This window comes from Salmo salar, chromosome 16, assembly GCF_965601325.2.
Source record: "Salmo salar chromosome 16, fSalSal1, whole genome shotgun sequence".
Taxonomy (NCBI): Eukaryota; Metazoa; Chordata; class Actinopteri; order Salmoniformes; family Salmonidae; genus Salmo; species Salmo salar.
In genome coordinates, this window is record NC_138306.1 from 3,530,466 (window position 1) to 3,554,676 (window position 24,211).

The 24,211-nt window shown below is 41.0% G+C and overlaps 1 protein-coding gene across 1 annotated transcript in view; it reads left to right on the forward strand.

Annotated features, from left to right (window-relative positions):
• The window catches only part of pf21a (PHD finger protein 21A), a 57,193-nt gene that overhangs the window by 13,594 nt on the left and 19,388 nt on the right, over nucleotides 1–24,211 (forward strand). Inside the window, 3 exon segments of the mRNA NM_001140956.2 lie at nucleotides 4,603–4,655; nucleotides 9,267–9,365; nucleotides 14,851–14,883. Coding sequence (NP_001134428.1) covers nucleotides 4,614–4,655; nucleotides 9,267–9,365; nucleotides 14,851–14,883 — 174 coding nt within the window. The 5' untranslated portion in view covers nucleotides 4,603–4,613.

Consider the following 24,211-nt stretch of genomic DNA (forward strand, 5'->3'; position numbering starts at 1 on the left):
AGTCATATATGTTTGAGAAATTGAAGGTTTTGCATTTCTAAGGTTTTTGAATAATGCGCCACGGGATTGCACTGGCTGTTACGTAGGTGGGACGATTTGGTGCCACCTAGCCCAGAGAGGTTAAGTAAATACCTGCAGTTAAACATGTGCAATATGTTAGGAGATAAAGCAGATCACATTCATCATTTTATCCCTCACACATCATTTCATCCCTCACATCATTTCCCTCTCTCACATGGCGTTTGTTTACAAGCACACAAACAAGGAGAGACCAGAGCCTTGTGAGTCACTGACTGTTGTGCTGCATTCGACAGGCAATCTAATTACAGTATGGAATGCGCAACTAAATATTTGCCAGCTAGATACACTATTTATAAATAGTGTATGTTTTTCACTCCTTGAAATTAGTGGATTTGGCTATTTCAGCCACACCTGTCGTATAAAATCGAGCATACAGCCATGCAATCTCCATAGACAAACATTGACAGTAGAATGGCCTTACTGAAGAGCTCAGTGACTTTCAACGTGGCACTGTCATAAGATGCCACCTTTCCAACAAGTCAGTTTGTAAAATGTATGCCCTGCTGGAGCTGCCCCGGTCAACTGTAAGTGTTGTTGTTGTGAAGTGGAAACATCCAGGGGAAACAACGGCTCAGCCGCGAAGTAGTAAGACACACAAGCTCGCAGAATGGGACCGCCGGGTGCTGTAGTGTGGGGGGGGGGGGGGAACAACTCCATATTAATGCCCATGATTTTGGAATGAGATGTTTGACGAGCAGATGTCCACATACTTTTGGTCATGTAGTGTATCTTATACTATTAACCTCTATGGGCTATGTGGGACGCAAGCGTCCCACCCCTGGTACACCCTATCAACAACAGGTGAAATATCAAGAGCGCCAAATTTGAAAACAATTAAAGTCATAATTCAAATTTCTGAAACATACAACTATCTTACACCCTTTGAAAGATAAACATCTCCTTAATCTGCGTGTAATGTTTTGTCAGATTTAAAGACAGGCGTCACCAAAAGCAGAAAACCAGCTAAAATTATGCACTAACCTTTGACAATCTCCATCAGATGACACTCCTAGGACATTATGTTAGACAATACATGCATTTTTTGTTCTATCAAGTTCATATTTATATCCAAAAACAGCGTTTTACTATGGCGTTGATGTTGAGGAAATCGTTTCCCTCCAATAACCGCCAGTCAATCAGCACGACAAATTAAATAATTACTATTCGAAAACATTGGTAAAATATTATATTGTCATTCAAAGAATTATAGATTTACATCTCTTGAACGCAACCGGATTGCCAGATTTAAAAATAACCTTACTGGGAAATCACACTTTGCAATAATCTGAGCACTGCGCCCAGAAAAATACGCTTTGCGATACAGACTAACCGCCATGTTGGAGAGATCTAAAATCGAAAATACTATGTAAATAATCCATTACCTTTGATTCCCTTCATCAGATGTCACTTGCAGGAATCCCAGGTCCATAACAAATGTAGTTTTGTTCGAAAAAGCTCATAATTTATGTCCAAAAAGCTCCGTGTTGTTAGCACATGATCTATGCCCGCCGGACTTCTCGTCATGAACGAGGGGGAAAAAAATATTTACGTTCGTTCAAACATGTCAAACGTTGTATAGCATAAATCATTAGTGCCTTTTTTAACCAGAACATGAATAATATTCAAGGCGGACGATTGCATTCTCTTTTAAAACGTATCGGAACGAGAGTACCCAACATGAACTCGCGCGCCAGAGTCTAATCGGCCACCACCGTTCCAAGGCTCTTGTTCGTTCAGTTCTCACAGTATAAGACTCAAAACACTTTGTAAAGACTGGTGACATCTAGTGGAAGCCATAGGAAGTGCTCAACAATTAATAAGCCCCTGTGTGTTTCAATGGCATAGGCTTAAAGGTAATTCAACACATCAGGTATCCACTTCCTGTCAGAATTTGTCTCAGGGTTTTGACTGCCATATGAGTTCTGTTATACTTACAGACACCATTCAAACAGTTTTAGAAAATTCAGAGTTTTTTTCTATCCAAACCTGAACAATAATATGCATATTCAAGCTTCTGACTTGGTGTAGGAGGCAGTTAAAAATGGGCACATATTTTTTTCAAAATTCTCAATACTGCCCCCTAGCCCCAACAGGTTTTAGGATAACTGTCTATAATGTGCTAAATGCTCTGCAGTTGTGCATTTGGTTTGCTAACTTAGTAGTTATCTAGCTGGTTAGCGTCTTCCAAAATCAGCGTCTTCCGGTATTACCAAAAATCCCGGGACGGCACAAGGTCGGTATGAATGTCTGACAATCTGGATACCGCCCAAGCCTGATTACAGTCCCTTTAGATCTGTCAGGTGGGCAGTTGGAATTAGGGTCAGAGTAGCAGTGAACACAAGTCATATGCCATGTATCAGATTTTCTCACCTCCTGCGTCCTCTATCCTTCGTCCTCTTGCGCCTCCTATTGAAAATGGTCAAAGTGAATCGAGGAAAGTGAACGTGGATGGAAATGCGCTTGCCTGAAATGAGCCGGTCCTTCTCCGTTCACGCGTCGTTTGGTAAACTACGTTTTACAGGGGTGGATCCCTAAATAAATGTGTAAAGTGATAAAAAAAAATGAAGTTAGTTGTGCAAGACATTTTATCGATTAAAACAAATGGCATATTGTTTTTAAACGTGTATGTTTTTCTCCTCTGACAAAACAAAAGCTGACTCAAAGGGGGTGTGGCAGATTTCAAAACTCTTCCACGATAGGATACGCGTGAGTATCCTTGATGAAAGGTGGCTATCAAGGAGGGGAGGACACTTACGTTTGCCTTCTAACGAATTTACATGCTCCTTCTCGACCGCTTATCGGTTTCCGGGTCACAGAGAAGAGGGGACGGAGGACGGTCTTTTGAGAAGCCCATAGGCGACCCTCTTTATCAGGGTCATGTTCATTAGGCACCAAACGGGGGAAAATGGACTGCAACACGGGAGGGACTTCTTCGACTTAACCCCTGGTCGGGCTCGACATCCAGCGAAAAATCCTATCGCCTAACAAAATGTAATATATATATTTTTTCAAATATAGGACTATGTTATATCGTTTTATAGATACACCTCTCCTGAATCGAACCACGTTGTCCGATTTCAAAAGGGCTTTACAGCAAAAGCAAAACATTAGATTGTTAGAGGAGTATATCGTAAAGTAGCCACATAGCCATTTTCCGACCAACCACATGCATCAAAAATAACCAAAAAACAGCTAAATGCAGCACTAACCTTTGACAATCTTCATCAGATGACACACCTAGGACATCATGTTACACAATACATGCATTCTTTTGTTCGATAAAGGTCATATTTATATATAAAAACAGCATTTTACATCGGCGAGTGACGTTGACTAACTATTTTCCCTCAAATGCATCCGGTGAAACAGCGCTACAATTTACTAAATTACTATTCGAAAACATTTTTAAAATGTAATATTGTTATTCTAAGATTTATAGATGAATATCTCTTGAAAGCACCTGTAATGTCAGATTTAAAAATAACTTTACTGGGTAATCACACTTTGCGATAAAAGGGGATGCGATACTCAGAGAAATAGGCTACCGTTACAGGTCAGCGCCATCTTGGAACAATCGCATATCAAATCTACTCTTGTATACTATTGTCAATAATCCCTTACCTTTGATTATCTTTATCAGAAAGCATTTCCAGGAATCCCAGGTCCACAACAAATGTATTTTCGTTCGAAAAAGTTAATCCTTTACGTCCCAATAGCTTGTTCTTGTTAGCGCGTTCTGAAGGCTGCTCCAAAACTTCCGTCGGCTGCGGGACTTCTCTCTCAACAAAATGCATTTTTTTTTTTAAATTTAGGTTCGTTCAAACATGTCAAACGTTGTATAACATAAATCTTTAGGGCCTTTTTCAACCAGAGCTCCAATAAGATTCAAGGGGGACGATTGCATTGTTTCAAAACGTTTCGAAAGGGGAGGGTAGCCAGGGGCACCGGCGTCATAATGGTGATGGCCCTCCTCATGTGACCACTTTCCACAGCGTCTCATTCAGGCAGTTTTCACAGTAGGAGACTCAAACCACTTTGTAAAGACTGGGGACATCTAGTGGAAGCAATAGGAAGTGCTCAATGAACCATTGCTCACGGTGTGATTTATAGGCAAGGTGCTGAAGTTGAGTCCAATTCAGAATTCCACATCCTGTTACGATCGGTCTCGGGGTTTTGACTGCCATATGAGTTCTGTTATACTCACAGACACCATTCAAACAGTTTTAGAAACTTTAGGGTGTTTTCTATCCACAAGTATTAATTATATGCATATCCTAGCTTCTGAGTTTGAGTAGGAGGCCGTTTAAAATGGGCACATTTTTTTCAAAAATCGCTGTAGCGCCCCCTATCCTAGGCGACCGTCAAGAGGTTAAGGCTTATTTTTTTTTTATGTTTCGAAACATTTTTGTCTGTGTGATCCCTAATAGAAATAACTTATTTTTAGTTTTGTTACTGAAAGGTGAATTGTTTCTTTGCTGTTGGAGTAAAGGTCAGTTACTGTGTTTTCTGTTTTGCGTACAGCGGCTCTTTTAATGCTTCAATTGGATGGTATTCAACCTGGAGACAGTGTGAAGGTAAGAGTGGGAGTTAATTATCACATTTCTTCACTATTTTTACTATTCACAAGGTTACAACATTCAGCCGTTTGTACGTCCAAGGCTATGTTGATAAATATCCTAAAAGACTCCAACAAAAAGTGAATAGCTGTTTTTTTTTTTTTCAGGTCGTTTGACTCCTAACTTTGCTTTTTTTGCCAGGATGTACAATGCATTCGGAAAGTATTCAGACCCACATTTTGTTATGTTACAGCCTTATTCTAAAATGGATTACCATTTTTTCCCCCCTCATCAATCTACAAACACTATACTCCATAATGACGAAGCAAAAACAGGTTTTTAGATATTTTTGCAAATGTATAAAAAAAAAGTATCACATTTACGTAAGTATTCAGACCCTTTACTCAGTACTTTGTTGAAGCACCTTTGGCAGTGATTACAGCCTCAAGTCTTCTTGGGTATGACGCTACAAGTTTGACACACCTGTATTTGGGGAGTTTCTCCCTTTCTTCTCTGCAGATCCTCTCAAGCTCTGTCAGGTTGGATGGGGGCGTCGCTGCACAGCTATTTTCAGGTCTCTCCAGACATATTCGATCGTGTTCAAGTCTGGGCTCTGGCTGGGCACCTCAAGGATATTCAGAGACTTGTCTCGAAGCCACTCCTGCGTTGTCTTGGCTGTGTGCTTAGGGTTGTTGTCCTGTTGGAAGGTGAACCTTCGCCCCAGTCTGAGGTCCTTAGCACTCTGAGCAAGTTTTCATCAAGGATCTCTGTTGTCGTGGCTATCATTAACGTGATGACTGTTATCGAATCAACTATGTTTAATTGTTACTCGATTTAAATTAATCATGTAACACATTTGGGGCACCAAAGGAAAGTAAAAAAAAATCAGATTTTTATGAGTTACCATCTCCCGAATTAAACTCTATAGATATCTCTTTCATCAACAACAGTCACCTATTAATCATTACCTCATATCGGTCTCATTTTGAACGTCGCAGACCACTTGAATCCAGAAGAACCCCAGCCTTTTCTGATCATTCAGTACTACACCAATTTGATTTAATTATTTATTAACTAAATAAATAATAACACAGAATACACACACACACTTACATGATATATAAGTCCCTAGTGCTGAAAAGTTATGACGGCTTGTTACACATATGGAGAGGGAGGGGTAGATAAGAGATGGAGAGTCAAATGTATCATACATTTGGAAACTACCCTCAAAATAATAATACTTTGCTCACAAACCACCGCCTGTTTGGGGTAAGGAATGTAATGTATTTACGTGTAGATGTCTTTGTCCTTCGTCTCTCTGAAACAAATCGATCCTTCTATGGGAAGTTGCTCGATGGATGTAAGGCTCTTGTTGTCCACCAGAGGTCATAATGTCCTTAGTTGTTCCGGCTTGTAGTGGATATTTCTTCAGATGCACCAATGATTGTCTGAGATGGGCTCGTCTCCTTCCTTTCTCGGGTAGACAGTTCAGTTCTAGAACCCTTTACATGCACAGCTGCAGACTGTCAAATGTTCTGGTTTAGTCTTTATCTTCACTCGTGTTGAGAGTTCCAGTGTTTCTAACCATTTCAACGTGTGGCCAACGCTCCACACTTTTCTGGTCTGATAGGTGAGGTTATCTTCTCACCTCGTGTTGAGTCTTAGTTTCAACCATTCGTAACATTCAGCTCACGCTGTCTGTCTGCTGGTCTGATATGTTAATTCTTAGCGAGTCCTTTTAAGGTGTCAAAACCTCTTCTGTGGTTAAGAGGGTCTGGTCGTAAGCTATTTACCAAGCTGATCTGAGGCCTTTGATCCTTGACCAGGAGAGTCATGACACTGTACTTTGCTCCTTTCATCTTTGCCTCAATCTTGACTAGTCTACCAGTCCCTGCTGCTGAAAAACATCCCCACAGCATGATGCTGCCACCATGCTTCACTGTAGGTAGGGTGCCAGGTTTCCTCTAGACATGATGCTTGGCATTCATGCCAAAGAGATCAATCTTGGTTTTATAAAACCTTTTCTTGTTTCTCATGGTCAGAGTCCTTTAGGTGCCTTTTGGCAAACTCCAAGCGGGATGTCGTACCTTTTACTGAGGAGTGGCTTCAGTCTGGCCGCTCTACCATAAATGCCTGATTTGGTGGAGTGCTGCAGAGATGGTTGTTATTCTGGAAGGTTGTCCCATCTCCACAGAGGAACTCTGGAGCTCTGTCAAAGTGACCATCGGGTTCTTGGTCACCTCCCTGACCAAGGCCCTTCTCCCCTAGATAGCTCAGTTTGGCCAGGTGGCCCGCTCTACGACGAGTCTTGATGGTTCAAAACTTCTTCCATTTAAGAATGGCAGCCACTGTGTTTTTGGGAACCTTCAATACTGCAGAAATGTTTTGGTACCCTTACCCAGATCTGTGCCTCGACACAATCCTGTCTCAGAGCTCTATGGACAATTCCTTCGACCTCATAGCTTGGTTTTTGATCTGACATGCACTGTCAACTGTGGGGCCTTATATAGACAGGTGTCTGTCTTTCCAAATCATGTCCAATCAATTGAATTTACCCCAGGTGGATGCCAATGAAGTTGTAGATGCATCTCAACGATGATCATTGGAAACAGGATGCACCTGATCTCAATTTTGAGTCTCATGGCAAAGGGTCTGAATAGTTATGTAAATAAGGTCCGTTTTTTTTTTTTTTTTTTTTAATACATTTACAAAAAATGTAAAACCAGTTTTTGCTTTGCCATTATGGGGTATTGTGTGTAGATTGAGGAAAATAATTAATTTAATACATTTTATAAGGCTGTAATGTAATAAAGTGGAAAAAGGGAAGTGGTCTGAATACTTTCCGATTGCACTGTATTCCCTTCAGGACTTATGTAATGTACTGTATTCAATGGACATGATTCTTTAACATGCAGACTAGACTATTAAACCCAAGCCATGATTATCACCTCCAGAGTATTTTGTTCCGAGTCAGATGGGGACAGTGTAATTGTTTGAACTCTGCATATTGCCATTAAAATGTTTTCCCTCATGGATTGTGTGACAGAGCTTTGGAAATGTTGAATCTTCTCTGGTTGCGATGACTGCAAGCTTGAAACCGCTGATTCAACTGTGAGAATTAACCTCTATGGGCAAGGCGGGACGAATTCGTCCCACCTACGTAACAGCCACCTGAATTCAGTGGCGCGATTTTTGAATCGTTTGAAATACTATTACTTCAATTTCTCAAACATGTGACTATTTTACAGCTATTTAAAGACAAGACTCTCCTTAATCTAACCACACTGTCCGATTTCAAAAAGGCTTTACAACGAAAGCAAAACATTAGATTATGTCAGGAGAGTGCCCAGCCAGAAATAATCAGACACCCATTTTTCAAGCTAGCATATAATGTCACAAAAACCCAAACCACAGCTAAATGCAGCACTAACCTTTTATGATCTTCATCAGATGACACACCTAGGACATTATGTTATACAATACATGCATGTCTGTTCAATCAAGTTCATATTTATATCAAAAAACAGCTTTTTACATTAGCTTGTGACGTTCAGAAAAAGCATACCCCCGCAAACTCCCGGGGAATTTACTAACAGTTTGCTAAATTACTCACGATAAACGTTCACAAAAAGCATAACAATTATTTTAAGAATTATAGATACATTGCTCCTCTATGCACTCGATATGTCCGATTTTAAAATAGCTTTTCGGATGAAGCACATTTTGCAATATTCTAAGTACATAGCCCAGCCATCACGGCTAGCTATTTAGACACCCGGCGAGATTAGCCTTCACCAAAATCCTATTTCCTATAAGAAAAATGTTCTTACCTTTCCTGTTCTTCGTCAGAATGCACTCCCAGGACTTTTACTTCAATAACAAATGTAGGTTTGGTCCCAAATAATCCATCGTTATATCCAAATATCCTCTGTTTTGTTCGTGCGTTCTAGACACTATACGAATGGTAAATAACGGTCGTGCGCATGGCGTGACAAAAAATGTCTAAATATTCCATTACCGTACTTCGAAGCATGTCAACCGCTGTTTAAAACCAATTTTTATGCCATTTATCTCGTAGAAAAGCGATAATATTCCGACTGGGAATCTGCAATAAGCTAAACAGCCGAATGAAATTTCTCCACGGGGGCGAATCGTGCACGCGCCTCATTCAATGGTCCTCTGATCGGCCACTTGGATAAGGCGATAATCTGTTTCAGCCAGAGGCTGCCTCGTCATCGTTCAGGTTTTTCCCGGGTTCTGAGAGCCTATTGGAGCCCTGGGAATTGTCACGTTACAGCTAAGATCCTTACTCTTCAATAAACAGATGCAAGACGCACGACTCCTTGTCAGACAGGCCACTTCCTGCATGAAACCTTGTCAGGTTTTTGCCTGCCATAGGAGTTCTGTTATACTCACAGACACCATTCAAACAGTTTTAGAAACTTTAGGGTGTTTTCTATCCAAACCTGAACAATAATATGCATATTCTAGCTTCTGAGTTGGTGTAGGAGGCAGTTAAAAATGGGCACATATTTTTTCCAAAATTCTCAATACTGCCCCCTAGCCCAAACAGGTTAAAGGTGCTGTTTTTTGATGTTTTTAGCATTCTCCTTCTGTCTCTGTACACAGGCTGAACGTTCCCCCGGACTGACTGGCACACTGACTGGCTCAATGATGGAATTACAAACATTACAGGAGGCCTTGAAAGTGGAAATACAAGTCCATCAGGTAGGAGGGGAAAAAAACAAGGTTTTCTCTTGTTCATCAGCTCAGTGTTCAGGCACTTTGTTAGGCCTGCAAATGATGACAAAGTACTCTAATTAACTGGGCTAACTGTCAAGTTGAATCACTGCTATTATTAAGAGTCCTATCAAATAAAGTGAAAATGTATTGGCCGCTTACACAGTTTAGCAGATGGTATGGCAGGTGCAGAGAAATGCGTATTTTCCTATCAATCAATGCAGTAAATGTCCAACAAGCACAGAATGATGAAACATTTTTTCAATGCTAAAAATGTTGTACAGCAGTAGATATGTAAACATTATTAAAGTGACCAGTGTTCAATGACTATGTATGTAGGGCAACTGTCCCTGAGTAGCTGGCTAGTGACAGTGACTAACGGACAGAGTTGGGTACTGGGCGGAGGCCGTCTAGTTTTGGCTGTTTAATAGTCTGATGGCCTAGGGATAGAAGCAATTTATGTAATGTCCTCGCCTTCTAGATGATAGTGGGGTGAACAGTCCTTGATGAGCTTCTTGACCTTACTGTGACACCGGGTGCTGTAGATGTCCTGGAAGGCAGGCAGTGTGCCCCCGATGGTGCGTTGGGCTGACGGCACCACCCTCTAAAGAACCCTGCAGTTGCGGACCATGCAATTGCTGTACCAGGCGGTGATGCAGCCTGACAGGATGCTCAATTATTTTGGTATTTTATTAGGATCCCCATTAGCTGTTGCAAAAGCAGCAGCTACTCTTCCTGGGGTCCACATGAAACATGACACAATACAGAACATCAATAGACAAGAACAGCTACATTATGGTGCATCTTTATAAGTTTGTGAGAGTCTTATGCGCCAAGCCAAATTTCTTCAGCCTCCTTAGGTTAGAGGCGCTGTTGCGCCCTCTTCACCATGCTGTTAGTGTGAATTTCAGGTCTTCAGTGACGTGCACGCAGAGGAACTTGAAGCTTCTTACCCTCTTCACTGCAGCCGGTCGATGTGGATGGGGGCATGCTCTCTCTGCTGTGTCCTGTAGTCCACGATCAGCTCCTTTGTTTTGTTGACGTTGAGGGTGAGGTTATTTTCCTGGCACCACTCCGCCAAGGCACTCACCTCATCCCTGTTTTTATTTATTTATTTAATTTATTTTTTATTTCACCTTTATTTAACCAGGTAGGCTAGTTGAGAACAAGTTCTCATTTACAACTGCAACCTGGCCAAGATAAAGCAAAGCAGTGCGACAAAAACAACAGAGTCTCACATGGGATAAACAAACGTACAGTCAATAACACAATAGAAAATCTTTATACAGTGTGTGCAAATGAGGTAAGGCAATAAATAGGCCGTAGTGGCGAAGTAATTACAATTTAGCAATTAACACTGGAGTGATAGATGTGAGGGAGATATAAGTCTCCAACTTCAATGATTTTCTTTTTTTTTTTGCAATTCGTTTCGGTCATTAGTAGCAGAGAACTGGAAGGAAAGACGGCCAAAGGAGGTGCTGGCTTTGGGGATGACCAGTGAAATATACCTGCTGGAGCGTGTGCTACGGGTGGGTGTTGCTATGGTGACCAGTGAGCTGAGATAAGGTGGAGCTTTACCTAGCAAAGACTAATAGATGACCTTCAGCCAGTGGGTTTGGCGACGCATATGTAGCGAGGACCAGCCAACGAGAGCATACAGGTCGCAATGGTGGGTAGTATATGGGGCTTTGGTGACAAAACGGATTGCACTGTGATAGACTGCACTCAATTTACTGAGTAGAGTGTTGGAGACTATTTTGTAAATGACATCGCCGAAGTTAAGGATCGGCAGGATAGTCCGTTTTTACGAGGGTATGTTTGGCAGCATGAGTGAAGGATGCTTTATTGCGAAATAGGAAGCCGATTCTAGATTTAATTTTGGATTGGAGATGCTTAATATGAGTCTGGAAGGAGAGTTTACAGTCTAGCCAGACACCTAGGTATTTATAGTTGTCCTCATATTCAAGTCAGAACCATCCAGAGTAGTGATGCTAGGCGGGCGGGCAGGTGCTGGTAGCGATCGGTTGAAGAGCATGCATGTCGTTTTTCTAGCATTTAAGAGCAGTTGGAGGCCACGGAAGGAGGGTTGTATGGCATTGAAGCTCGTTTGGAGGTTTGTTAACCTCTATGGGCTAGGTGGGACGCTTGCAAATCGTCCCACCTACTCAACAGCCAGTGTAATCCCGTGGCGCCTTATTCAAATACCTTAGAAATGCAAAACCTTCAATTTTTCAAACATATGACTATTTTACACCATTTTAAAGATAAGACTCTCGTTAATCTAAACACACTGTCCGATTTCAAAAAGGCTTTACAACGAAAGTAAAACAATAGATTATGTCAGCAGAGTACCCAGCCAGAAATAATCAGACACCCATTTTTCAAGCTAGCATATAATGTCACATAAACCCAAACCACAGCTAAATGTAGCACTAACCTTTGATGATCTTCATCAGATGACAACCCTAGGACATTATGTTATACAATACATGCATGTTTTGTTCAATCAAGTTCATATTTCTATCAAAAAACAGCTTTTTACATTAGCATGTGACTAGCATGTGACTGAACACTGCCGGTGAATTTACTAAATTACTCACGATAAACGTTCACAAAAAGCATAACAATTATTTTAAGAATTATAGATACAGAACTCCTTTATGCAATCGCTATGCACATTTTACAATATTCTGAGTACATAGCTCGGCCATCACGGCTAGCTATTTTGACATCCACCAACTTCGGGGTCACCTAAACTCAGAATTGTCCGATTTTAAAATAGCTTTTCGGTGAAAGCACATTTTGCAATATTCTGAGTAGATAACTCGCCATCACAGGCTAGCTATTTTGACACCCACCAAGTTTGACCCTCACCAAACTCCGATTTACTATAAGAAAAATTGGATTACCTTTGCTGTTCTTCGTCAGAATGCACTCCCGGGACTTCTACTTCAATAACAAATGTTGGTTTGGTTCCAAATAATCCATAGTTATATCCAAACAGTGGCGTTTTGTTGTGCTTTCAAGACACTATCCGAAGGGTGACGAAGGGTTACACGCCCGACGCATTTCGTGACAAAAAATGTCAAAATATTCCATTACCGTACTTCGAAGCATGTCAAACGCTGTTTAAAATCAATTTTTATGCGAATTTTCTCGTAAAAAAGCGATAATATTCCAACCGGGAGTCGTTGTTTTCATTCAAAGACGAAAAAATAAAAACATGGTGTCGCCTCGTGCACGCGCCTCCAGTCTCATTGTTCTCTGATCGACCACTTACCAAATGCGCTACTGTTTTTCAGCCAGGGCCTGCAAAGGCATCATTCAGCGGTTTGCTGCCTTCTGAGAGCCTATGGGAGCCGTAGGAAGTGTCACGTTACAGCAGAGATCCTCAGTTTTTAATAAAGGGAGTGTAGAAGGCCAAGAAATGGTCAGAGAGGGCACTTCCTGTGTGGAATCTTCTCAGGTTTTGGCCTGCCAAATGAGTTCTGTTATACTCACAGACACCATTCAAACAGTTTTAGAAACTTTGGAGTGTTTTCTATCCAAAGCTAATAATTATATGCATATTCTAGTTTCTGGGCAGGAGTAATAATCAGATTAAATCGGGTACGTTTTTTATCCGGCCGTGAAAATACTGCCCCCTAGCCATAACAGGTTAATGTAGCCTGTGAGAAAGACCCGATCACGTGACTGAGAGCAATGTGAGTGAGAGACGCTTCAGATTGAGCACACATGGGGAGAAGGGCACAACGAAGTAGTCCGGGCCGCAAAAGGCATGGATTTCTTTAGGGTGCATTGCGGCCATAAAGGGGATGCCGCTGTGAAATTCGAGGCAATATCAAGTCCTTGTCAAATTGTGAATGAGAGACTATTGGAGTGTTTACAGCCTGTGCAAAAAAATTATGGGGTATTGTGTGAAGATGGAGGGGTAAAAAATAAACAATTTAATTCATTTCTTAAGTCTGTAACGTAACAAAATGTGGAAATGGTTAAGTCTGAATACTTTCAGAATGCACTATTTGTGTCAACTTCAAGCATCCATTTTCATGACATGTTTGTTAGTCAGTAAGCATGAGTGTGCTAGATAATGTCTGCATCCCAAATGACACCCTATTCACTACGCAGGCCAGGTCTTCAGCCTCCTTGCTGTTGAGCACCAGTGGGGTCAGGCCAGTATCTTCAATTGAGCTCAGTCCCTAATGTCCCATAACCACACTCCCAGCACATTGAACAGGACTCTCCCAGAGGAGTGGTCAGCCACATAGAGTTGACCTGGCCACAGCGCTTTGAAAGGCCAGTTTAGTAAGTCCTCTGCCTAGTAATGTCCCACGTCACCTCATAGCAATAGGAACCAGACGTTTAGCACCCAGTTAATGAAGGTATGTGGTTCTTTAGCGTGTTAGGGTTATTTTTATACTTTGTTGTCGATTACAGCTCTTATCAACTCTAGTTCATTTATCAATTTGTTTTAGTTATCTTCAGGATGAGTAGGCAATTTTTAACTCGGCATACTGTAGGCCTATAGTATGTCTTTATAAAGTTCAATGTAAATACTGTATGTAAAATGTACGAGTATGTAATTTACATGCAAGTCATATTTCAGTATTTTATAAAGTCATAACCTACTGTAATTTCCGGACTATTAAGCGCACCTGAATATAAGCCGCACCCACTGAATGAAAAAAAATATATTATTTTGATCATAAATAAGCCGCACATGTCTATAAGCCGCAGGTGCCTACCTGTACATTGAAACAAATTAACTTTACACAGGCTTTAACGAAACACGGCTTGTAACAACATAAATATGCTTTAAAGAAACACGGCTTGTAACAAAAAATAAAAAATTAGCAGTAAACAGTAGCCTACCAAGGAAGTCATTGGTCACTACTCCTCCTCCTGTGCACTGAAACCATCTCCTTCGGTGTCGGAGTTGAATAGCCTCAGAATTGCTTCATCCGATATTGGATCGTTTTCATTGTCGCTCTCGTCACCTTTCATCCGGAGGCAAATCCCCCGCTGAGCTCTCTTCAACACGTAGCAGTCCAGCCTTTCGAAACCCGTTAATGATAGTGGATTTTTTGACAACGCTCCACGCTGTCAGGACCCACAAATTTGAAAGCGGGAAAAATCCATATATTAGCCGCGTCATTGTTTAAGCCGCGAAGTTCAAAGCGTGGCAAAAAAGTTGCGGCTTATAGTCCGGAATTTACGGTAATCAAATATTCAAATGATAATAATCATATACTATAATGATGAACATACAAAGTGTTGTATATGCTATTCAATTTTATGCTTGCTCAGACTGAATGATTGCTACTGTCACATTTGGGTATGGGACAGGTGCACTGGGTTCAATACAGTTTAATGTTTTGCCTATAAGTTTCACTGTCCACAGGCTGAAGTAGTCATGCAGAATGTCCCTGAATGCATTTGTTATCCTACCCACATGTATCTCTTTCTTCTACAGAAACTGGTCACCCAGATGAAACAGGACCCACAGGTAAATACAATTTCAGTTAATAATTGTTTGGTTTTGTTTGTTTTCAGTAGACTGATGGTGCCGATAGAAATTGCAGCTCTGTTTAGGTCCTAAGCAACTTTGGAGAATATATTTAGTAGTTATTTCTTACATTATTAGCCCAGAACATTTTTTGAATTATTACATACAGCCGGAAATAACTTTTGGATATCAGAGCGGCAGTAACTCCTCAGCATTCCGATCAGAAATACGACTTTCCCGAGTTGGATCCTTTGTTCGTAAACCCAAGGCAATTTAACTTATCCCCGAGGCTGCTCCAAGACACCGCCGGTAGAGAAGAGGTATTCGGAATGGACTTGTAGTCTGACTCAAGCCGTGCACACCATCCAACGCTTCCGAGTCTATTACTTGCTAATGTTCAGTCCATGGACAATAAAGTAGACAAGCTCAGGGTGAGGAGCTCCTTCCAGAGAGACATCAGGGACTGTAACATACTCTGTTTCACGTAATCATGGCGCTCTCAGGATATACTGTACTCATCCGTACAGCAGCTGAAATGGGCTTCTTCTTTGTGAGTTAATGAGGAAGCGGAACACCTCTCTGTTCAAATTTTTGTTAGAAAATTAAACTGGTTGGAAAATAATTCGAAATTGACAAAAACAGCCTATAGATCATTAGCAGGCAGTGTGTGTTAACTGTCCTGTTGCGTAACAGTCACATTTTGAAACAGTGAGTGCATTTTGACATCACGTGCATAAAATAACTCACACTGGGGTGACCGTTAGAGATATTTGGAACCCACAAAAGGTTAACTATGCATGGTGTGATTGTGGTAGCATACAGGAACTCAAGCCCTTTTGCTCACCCGACCTAGAGTACCTCACAATCAAATGCCGATCGCATTACCTCCCCAAAGAATTCTCTTCGGTTATCGTCACAGCCTTGTATATTCTTCCCCAAGCCGTTACCACGACGGCCCTCAAGGAACTAAACTGGACTTTGTGCAAACTGGAAACCGCATATACTGAGGCCGCATTTATTGTAGCTGGGGATTTTAACAAAGTATATCTAAGAAAACTCTGGTAGCATTTATATCAACCAATTGCCTGTAGTACTCACGCTATTGTTTTGATCACGTGGACTGGGATATGTTCTGGCTTGCCTCTGTGAGAATAACATTGATGTATACACTGACACGGTGACCAAGTTCATAAGGAAGTGTATAGGGGATGTTGTTCCCACTGACGATTTAAAACCTACCCAAACCAAAAATTGTGGATAGATGGCACTATACACAAAACTGAAAGCGCGAACCACCGCATTTAACCACAGCAAGGTGACTGGGAATATGGTCGATACAAACAGTCCAGTTATGCCCTCCATTAACCTGTTAGGGCTAGGGGGCAGTATTGACACGGCCGGATAAAAAACGTACCCGATTTAATCTGGTTACTACTCCTGCCCAGTAACTAGAATATGCATATAATTAGTAGATTTGGATAGAAAACACTCTAAAGTCTCTAAAACTGTTTGAATGGTGTCTGTGAGTATAACAGAACTCAAATGGCAGGCCAAAACCTGAGAAGATTCCATACAGGAAGTGCCCTGTCTGACAATTTGTTGTCCTTCTGTTGCATCTCTATCGAAAATACTGTGCTGTTATGTGACATTTTCTAAGGCTTCCATTGGCTCTCTAAAGCCGCCAGAAAGTGGAATGGGGTGTCTACTGTCTCTGGGCAAAGTACAGCAGCAGAGTTTGTAAGTGGCCTGCCTGGGGACAGTGAGACTGAGATGCGCATTCACGAGACTTCTCCATTTTTTTCTTTCAGTCTTTGAATGAATACAACGTTGTCCGGTTGGAATATTATCGCTATTTTACGAGAAAAATAGCATAAACATTGATTTTAAACAGCGTTTGACATGCTTCTAAGTATGGTAATGGAATATTTTGAATTTTTTTGTCACGAAATGCACTCGCGTGTTACCCTTCGGATAGTGACCTGAACTCACAAACAAAACGGAGGTATTTGGATATAACTATGGATTATTTGGAACCAAAACAACATTTGTTGTTGAAGTAGAAGTCCTGGGAGTGCATTCTGACGAAGAACAGCAAAGGTAATCCAATTTTTCTTATAGTAATTCTGAGTTTAGGTTGCCCCAAACTTGGTGGGTGTCAAATTAGCTAGCCTGTGATGGCCGAGCTATGTACTCAGAATATTGCAAAATGTGCTTTCGCCGAAAAGCTATTTTAACCTCTTATGGCTAGGGGGCAGTATTTTCACGGCTGGATAAAAAACGTAACCGATTTAATCTGGTTACTAATCCTACCCAGTAACTAGAATATGCATATACTTATTATATATGGATAGAAAACACCCTAAAGTTTCTAAAACTGTTTGAATGGTGTCTGTGAGTATAACAGAACTCAAATGGCAGGTCAAAACCTGAGAGATTCCTTTACAGGAAGTGGCCTGTCTGACCATTTCTGGAACTTCTTTGCCATCTCTATCTTTTACAAAGGATCTCTGCTCTAACGTGACACTTCCTACGTCGTCCATGGGCGCTCAGAGCCCGGGAAAAAACAGAATGTCGTCATCCCAGCCCCAGGCTGAAACACATTATCGCCTTTCTCAAGTGGCCGATCAAGGGACTGTGGGCTTAGGCGCGTGACCTGGCCGCCCCCGTCTTTGTGATTTTTTTTTTTCCCCTCTGTTTGCTGAAAAGGAGATTCCCGGTCGGAATATTATCGCTTTTCTACGAGAAAAATGGCATAAAAATTGATTTTAAACAGCGGTTGACATGCTTCGAAGTACGGTAATGGAATATTTAGAATTTGTTTGTCACGAATTGCGCCATGCGCGCGACCCTTCTTTACCATTCGGATAGTGTCTGGGACGCACGAACAAAACGCCGCTATTCGGATATAACGATGGATTATTTTGGACCAACCCAACATTTGTTATTGAAGTGGCAGTCCTGGCAGTGCATTCTGACGAAGACAACAAAAGGTAATCAAACTTTTATAATAGTAAATATGATTATGGTGAGTGCTAAACTTGCCGGGTGTCTAAATAGCGAGCCCGTGATGCCTGGGCTATGTACTTAGAATATTGCAAAATGTGCTTTCACCAAAAAGCTATTTTAAAATCGGACATATCGAGTGCATAGAGGAGGTCTGTATCTATAATTCTTAAAATAATTGTTATGCTTTTTGTGAACGTTTATCGTGAGTAATTTAGTAAAATGTTAGCGAATTCCCCGGAAGTTTGCGGGGGGTATGCTAGTTCTGAACGTCACATGCTAATGTAAAAAGCTGTTTTTTGATATAAATATGAACTTGATTGAACAAAACATGCATGTATTGTATAACATAATGTCCTAGGGTTGTCATCTGATGAAGATCATCAAAGGTGAGTGCTGCATTTAGCTGTCTTCTGGGTTTTGGTGACATTATATGCTGGCTTGAAAAATGGGTGTCTGATTATTTCTGGCTTGGTACTCTGCTGACATAATCTAATGTTTTGCTTTCGTTGTAAAGCCTTTTTGAAATCGGACAGTGTGGTTAGATTAACGAGAGTCTTATCTTTAAATGGCTGTAAAATAGTCATATGTTTGAGAAATTGAAGTAATAGGATTTTTAAGGTTTTGAAAATCGCGCCACAGGATAGATGTGGCTGTTACGTAGGTGGGACGAATTCGTCCCGCCTAGCCTAGAGAGGTTAACCTGTTTGGGCTAGGGGGCAGTATTGAGAATTTTGGAAAAAATATGTGCCCATTTTTAACTGCCTCCTACACCAACTCAGAAGCTAGAATATGCATATTATTGTTCAGGTTTGGATAGAAAACACCCTAAAGTTTCTAAAACTGTTTGAATGGTGTCTGTGAGTATAACAGAACTCCTATGGCAGGCAAAAACCTGACAATGTTTCATGCAGGAAGTGGCCTGTTTGACAAGGAGTCGTGCGTCTTGCATCTGTTTATTGAAGAGTAAGGATCTTAGCTGTAACGTGACAATTCCCAGGGCTCCAATAGGCTCTCAGGACCTTGGAAAATCATGAAGGTTGACGAGGCAGCCTCAGGCTGAAACAGATTATCACCTTATCCAAGTGTCCCATTAGGTGACAATGGAATGAGGCGCGTGCGCGATTAGCCCCCGTGGAGTATTTTAATTCGGCTGTTTAGTTTATTGTAGATTCCCGGTCGGAATATTATCGCTTTTCTACGAGATAAATGGCATAAAAATTGGTTTTAAACAGCGGTTGACATGCTTCGAAGTACGGTAATGGAATATTTAGATTTTTTTTTGTCACGCCATGCGCCATGCACGCGACCGTGGATTACCATTCGTATAGTGTCTAGAATGCACGAACAAAACAGACGCTATTTGGATATAACTATGGATTATTTGGGACCAAACCTACATTTGTTATTGAAGTAGAAGTCCTCGGCGTGCATTCTGACGAAGAACAGGAAAGGTAAGAACATTTTTCTTATAGGAAATGTTATTATGGTGAAGGCTAATCTTGCCGGGTGTCTAAATAGCTAGCCGTGATGGCTGGGCTATGTACTTAGAATATTGCAAAATGTGCTTAAGGACATATCGAGTGCATAGAGGAGTAATGTATCTATAATTCTTAAAATAATTGTTATGCTTTTTGTGAACGTTTATCGTGAGTAATTTAGCAAACTGTTAGTAAATTCCCCGGAAGTATGCTTCTTTCTGAACGTCACATGCTAATGTAAAAACCTGTTTTTTGATATAAATATGAACTTGATTGAACAGACATGCATGTATTGTATAACATAATGTACTAGGTGTGTCATCTGATGAAGATCATAAAAGGTTAGTGCTGCATTTAGCTGTGGTTTGGGTTTTGGTGACATTATATGCTAGCTTGAAAAATGGGTGTCTGATTATTTCTGGCTGGGCACTCTCCTGACATCTAATGTTTTGCTTTCGTTGTAAAGCCTTTTTGAAATCGGACAGTGTGGTTAGATAAACGAGAGTCTTGTCTTTAAATAGCTGTAAAATAGTCATATGTTTGAGAAATTGAAGTAATAGTATTTCAAACGATTCAAAAATCGCGCCGCTGGATTAGACTGGCTGTTACGTAGGTGGGACGAATTCGTCCCGCCTAGCCCATAGAGGTTAAAATGCTGTGAAATAGTCATATGTTTGAAAAATTGAAGTTTTTGTATTTTTGAGGAATTTGTAATTCGCGCCACGCCTATCATTGGATATTGGAGCAGGTGTTCCGCTAGCGGAACGTCTAGATGTAAGAGGTTAAAATCTGACATAGCGCTTGCATAAAGGAGTTCTGTGTCTATAATTCTTAAAATAATATATGTATTTTGTCAGCGTTTATCATGAGTAATTTAGTAAATTCACCGGAAGTTTTCGGTGGGTATGCTAGTTCTGAACATCACATGCTAATGTAAAAAGCTGGTTTATGATATAAATATGAACTTGATTGACCAAAACATGCATGCATTGTATAACATAATGGCCTAGGAGTGTCATCATATGAAGATCATCAAAGGTTAGTGCTGCATTTAGCTGTGGTTTTGGTTTTTGTGACACATATGCTTGCTTTGAAAATGGCTGTGTGATTATTTTTGGCAGGGTACTCCTGACATAATCTAATGTTTTGCTTTCGCTGTAAAGCCTTTTTGAAATCGTACAATGTGGTTAGATTAACGAGAGTCTTGTCTTTAAAATGGTGTAAAATAGTCATATGTTTGAGAAATTGAAGTTATAGCATTTTTGAGGTATTTGTATTTCGCGCCACGCGATTCCACTGGCTGTTGAATAGAGTTGGACGCTAACGTCCCACCTAGCCCAGAGAGGTTATTGAAGCTGCCAGTTGAGGACTTGTGAGGCATCTGTTTCTCAAACTAGACACTAATGTACTTGCCCTCTTGCTCAGTTGTGCACCGGGGCCTCCCACTCTTTCTATTCTGGTTAGGGCCAGTTTGCGCTGTTCTGTGAAGGTGGTAGTAGTACACAGCGTTGTACGAGATCTTCAGTTTCTTGGCAATTTCTCGCATGAAATAGCCTTCATTTCTCAGAACAAGAATAGACTGAGTTTCAGAAGAAAGTTATTTGTTTCTGGCCATTTTGAGCCTGTAATCGAACCCACAAATGCTGATGCTCCAGATACTCAACTAGTCTAAAGAAGGCCAGTTTTATTGCTTCTTTAATCAGAACAACAGTTTTCATCTGTGCTAACATAATTGCAAAAGGATTTTCTAGTGATCAATTAGCCTTTTAAATGATAAACTTGGATTAGCTAAGAACATGCCATTGGAACACAGGAGTGATGGTTGCTGATAATGGGCCTATGTACGCCTATTAAGATATTCCAGCTACAGTTTCAATAGTCATTTACAACATTAACAATGTCTACACTGTTTCTGATCAATTTGATGTTATTTTAATGGACAAAAAATGTGCTTTTCTTTAAAAAACAAGGACATTTCGAAGAGACCCCAAACTTTTGAGCAGTATTGTGTTTGTGATATTTTCTTCACAATGAATGGAAGATAAAACGTTGGTTGACGCTCAAATGGTTTACTTACATTTTTTTGATTTTAGGAACAGCCTCCAAGATCTGATGCTAAGGGAGGATTGATAGATTTCCAATCCAATAACATCTGTCTGTGGGCTAATGGGGAGGCAAAGGCAATGGCATGCAGCTGTCTATTTGTCAGCGAATGATTGCTGTTTGGTACTCCAAAAAAAACATTTCTGCACTTGGCTGCAACTTTATATCAAATGATTCAGATAGGGTTTTAAAAGTAGTAAAGTAAATAAAATGGAGAATACTCAATCTCTGATATTCCAGTTGAAGTTTGCTGATTAGGGGAGGAAAGTTATCCATAATGGAGTGAAGACAAGGTATGGGTGATATTGAACCCCTAAATATTTAAAGCTGGACTTGGACATATGAAATGGAATAGTATCCCGTGGAATTAGTAATGCTAGTTCATTAATAGGGAAACATTCACTTTTTGAGAAATTCAATTTTTACCCCCGAAAACACACCAAACCTACGCATTAGGCCCACTACCACAGGGACACACGCTTCAGGGTCTGAGATATATAAAAGCAAGTTATCTGCATACAAGGAAACTTTGTGGTCCAGTCCCCATCTGTAGATACCATGTATTGAGGGTGTGGCCTTTAGCACAATGGAAAGGGGTTCTATCGCCAGGGCAAATAACAGAGGTCACATTGGATATCCCTGGCGTGTGGCCCTTGATAATGGGAAATACTGTGAACAGTTTTTTTCTAAGTACTGATGCCTTGGGTGATAAGTACAACAGTCGGACCCAGGAAATTAAGTTTGCACCAATAAATATTCCCATTCTACCCTGTCAAATACAGTTTAGCAGCAAACATATTGTAGAATTCAATTGGGTAGCCATCTAGGTCAGCGATTTCTCACTTTGCATTGCTGTTATTGAATTAATAATCTCCTCTAACTGCGAAGATTGATCAATTTCCTCTCTTCTCTGTAGTAATGGTAGGAGTTTCCAAATTGTCAAAATCATTAATCAGAATAAAAATTTGAAAGTAGTATTGATTTCAGAAGGACTAACTGTTAAAACACTCGAGGTGTTGTGAATTTGAGGGATCAGCTGTGAGGCAGATTTGCACTTGAGTGGATGAGCTAGAAGTCGACCAGCCTTTTCTCTATATTCTTAAACAGAACAAGTACTGTAATTTCCGGACTATTAAGCGTACCTGAATATAAGCCGCACCCACTGAATAAAAAAAAATAAAAAAAGATTGGAACATAAATAAGCCGCACATGTCTATAAGCCGCAGGTGCCTACCGGTACATTGAAACAAATTAACTTTACACAGGCTTTAACGAAACACGGCTTGTAACAAAAAATAAAAAATGTGCAGTAAACAGTAGCCTACCAAGAAAGTCATTGGTCACCATTTTCCTCCTCCTGTGCACTGAAACCGTCTCCTTCGGTGTCGGAGTTGAATAGCCTCAGAATTGCTTCATCCGATATTGGATCGTTTTCATTGTCGCTCTCGTCACTTTCATCCGGAGGCAAATCCCCCGCTGAGCCCTCGTCAACACGCAGCAGTCCAGCCTTTCGAAACCCGTTGATGATAGTGGATTTTTTGACAATGCTCCACGCTGTCAGGACCCACTGGCAGACTTGACCATAAGTTGCTCTTCGCATGCGGCCCGTTTTAGTGAAGGATTTCTCCCAACTTGTCATCCAAGCCTCCCGCTGAACACGGAGCGCCACCTTAAATGCACGATTTACACTGATGTCGAGTGGCTCCAAATACTTTCTTGTGCCCCCAGGAATCAGGGTGACAAAATGTAAAAAGCTGGTTTTTGATATAAATATGAACTTGATTGAACAAAACATGCATGTATTGTATAACATAATGTCCTAGGGTTGTCATCTGATGAAGATCATCAAAGGTTAGTGCTACATTTAGCTGTGGTTTGGGTTTATGTGACATTATATGCTAGCTTGAAAAATGGGTGTCTGATTATTTCTGGCTGGGTACTCTGCTGACATAATCTAATGCAGTGGTTCTTAACCTGGGTTCGATCGCAGGGGTTCGGCGGAGGTCAAGACACACACCCGACTCATATGATTCGTGATGACACGCCCCGCTTGGCCATCATTGGCTGCAGGTGATCACGCAACATCGCTTGGCCTATCTGTGCTGCAGGGAATTTGGCGCGCTCAGTAGTCGAATTGTGACTGTCGTGATGGTACGTCGTGTGATTTCTTTGTTAATATTTTAATCCCTTCATACTATGTCGAGCGAAAAAAGAAAGTGGTCGGACGAATATGTACAATATGGATTCACATGTATAACAGAACGTGATGAGAGTCAGCGTCCTAACTGCATGATTTGCAATGCCAAGTTGAGCAATTCTAGTCTAGCACCGGCAAAACTAAGAGAACACTTCCTTAAGCTGCATGGAGATGGACAATACAAGAACACAACGCTCGCTGAATTCAAGGTGAAGAGAGCCAGATTCGATGAAAAGGCTACTCTGCCTGTTCTCGGCTTTGTACCCATCAACAAACCGATCCTCACAGCATCGTACGAAGTTGCTTACCTGATCGCAAAGCAGGGCAAACCACACACCATTGGTGAAACACTCATAAAACCAGCTGTGTTGAAGATGGCGAATATCATGCTGGGAAAAGCGGCTGAAGTTAAGTTATCCTGAATTCCTCTTTCAAATGACACCATTAGCGACAGAATAGAGGACATGAACAAAGACATCTTGGCTCAAGTAGTTGCAGATCTGATTTCAAGCCCGGCAAAATTCAGCCTTCAACTCGACGAGAC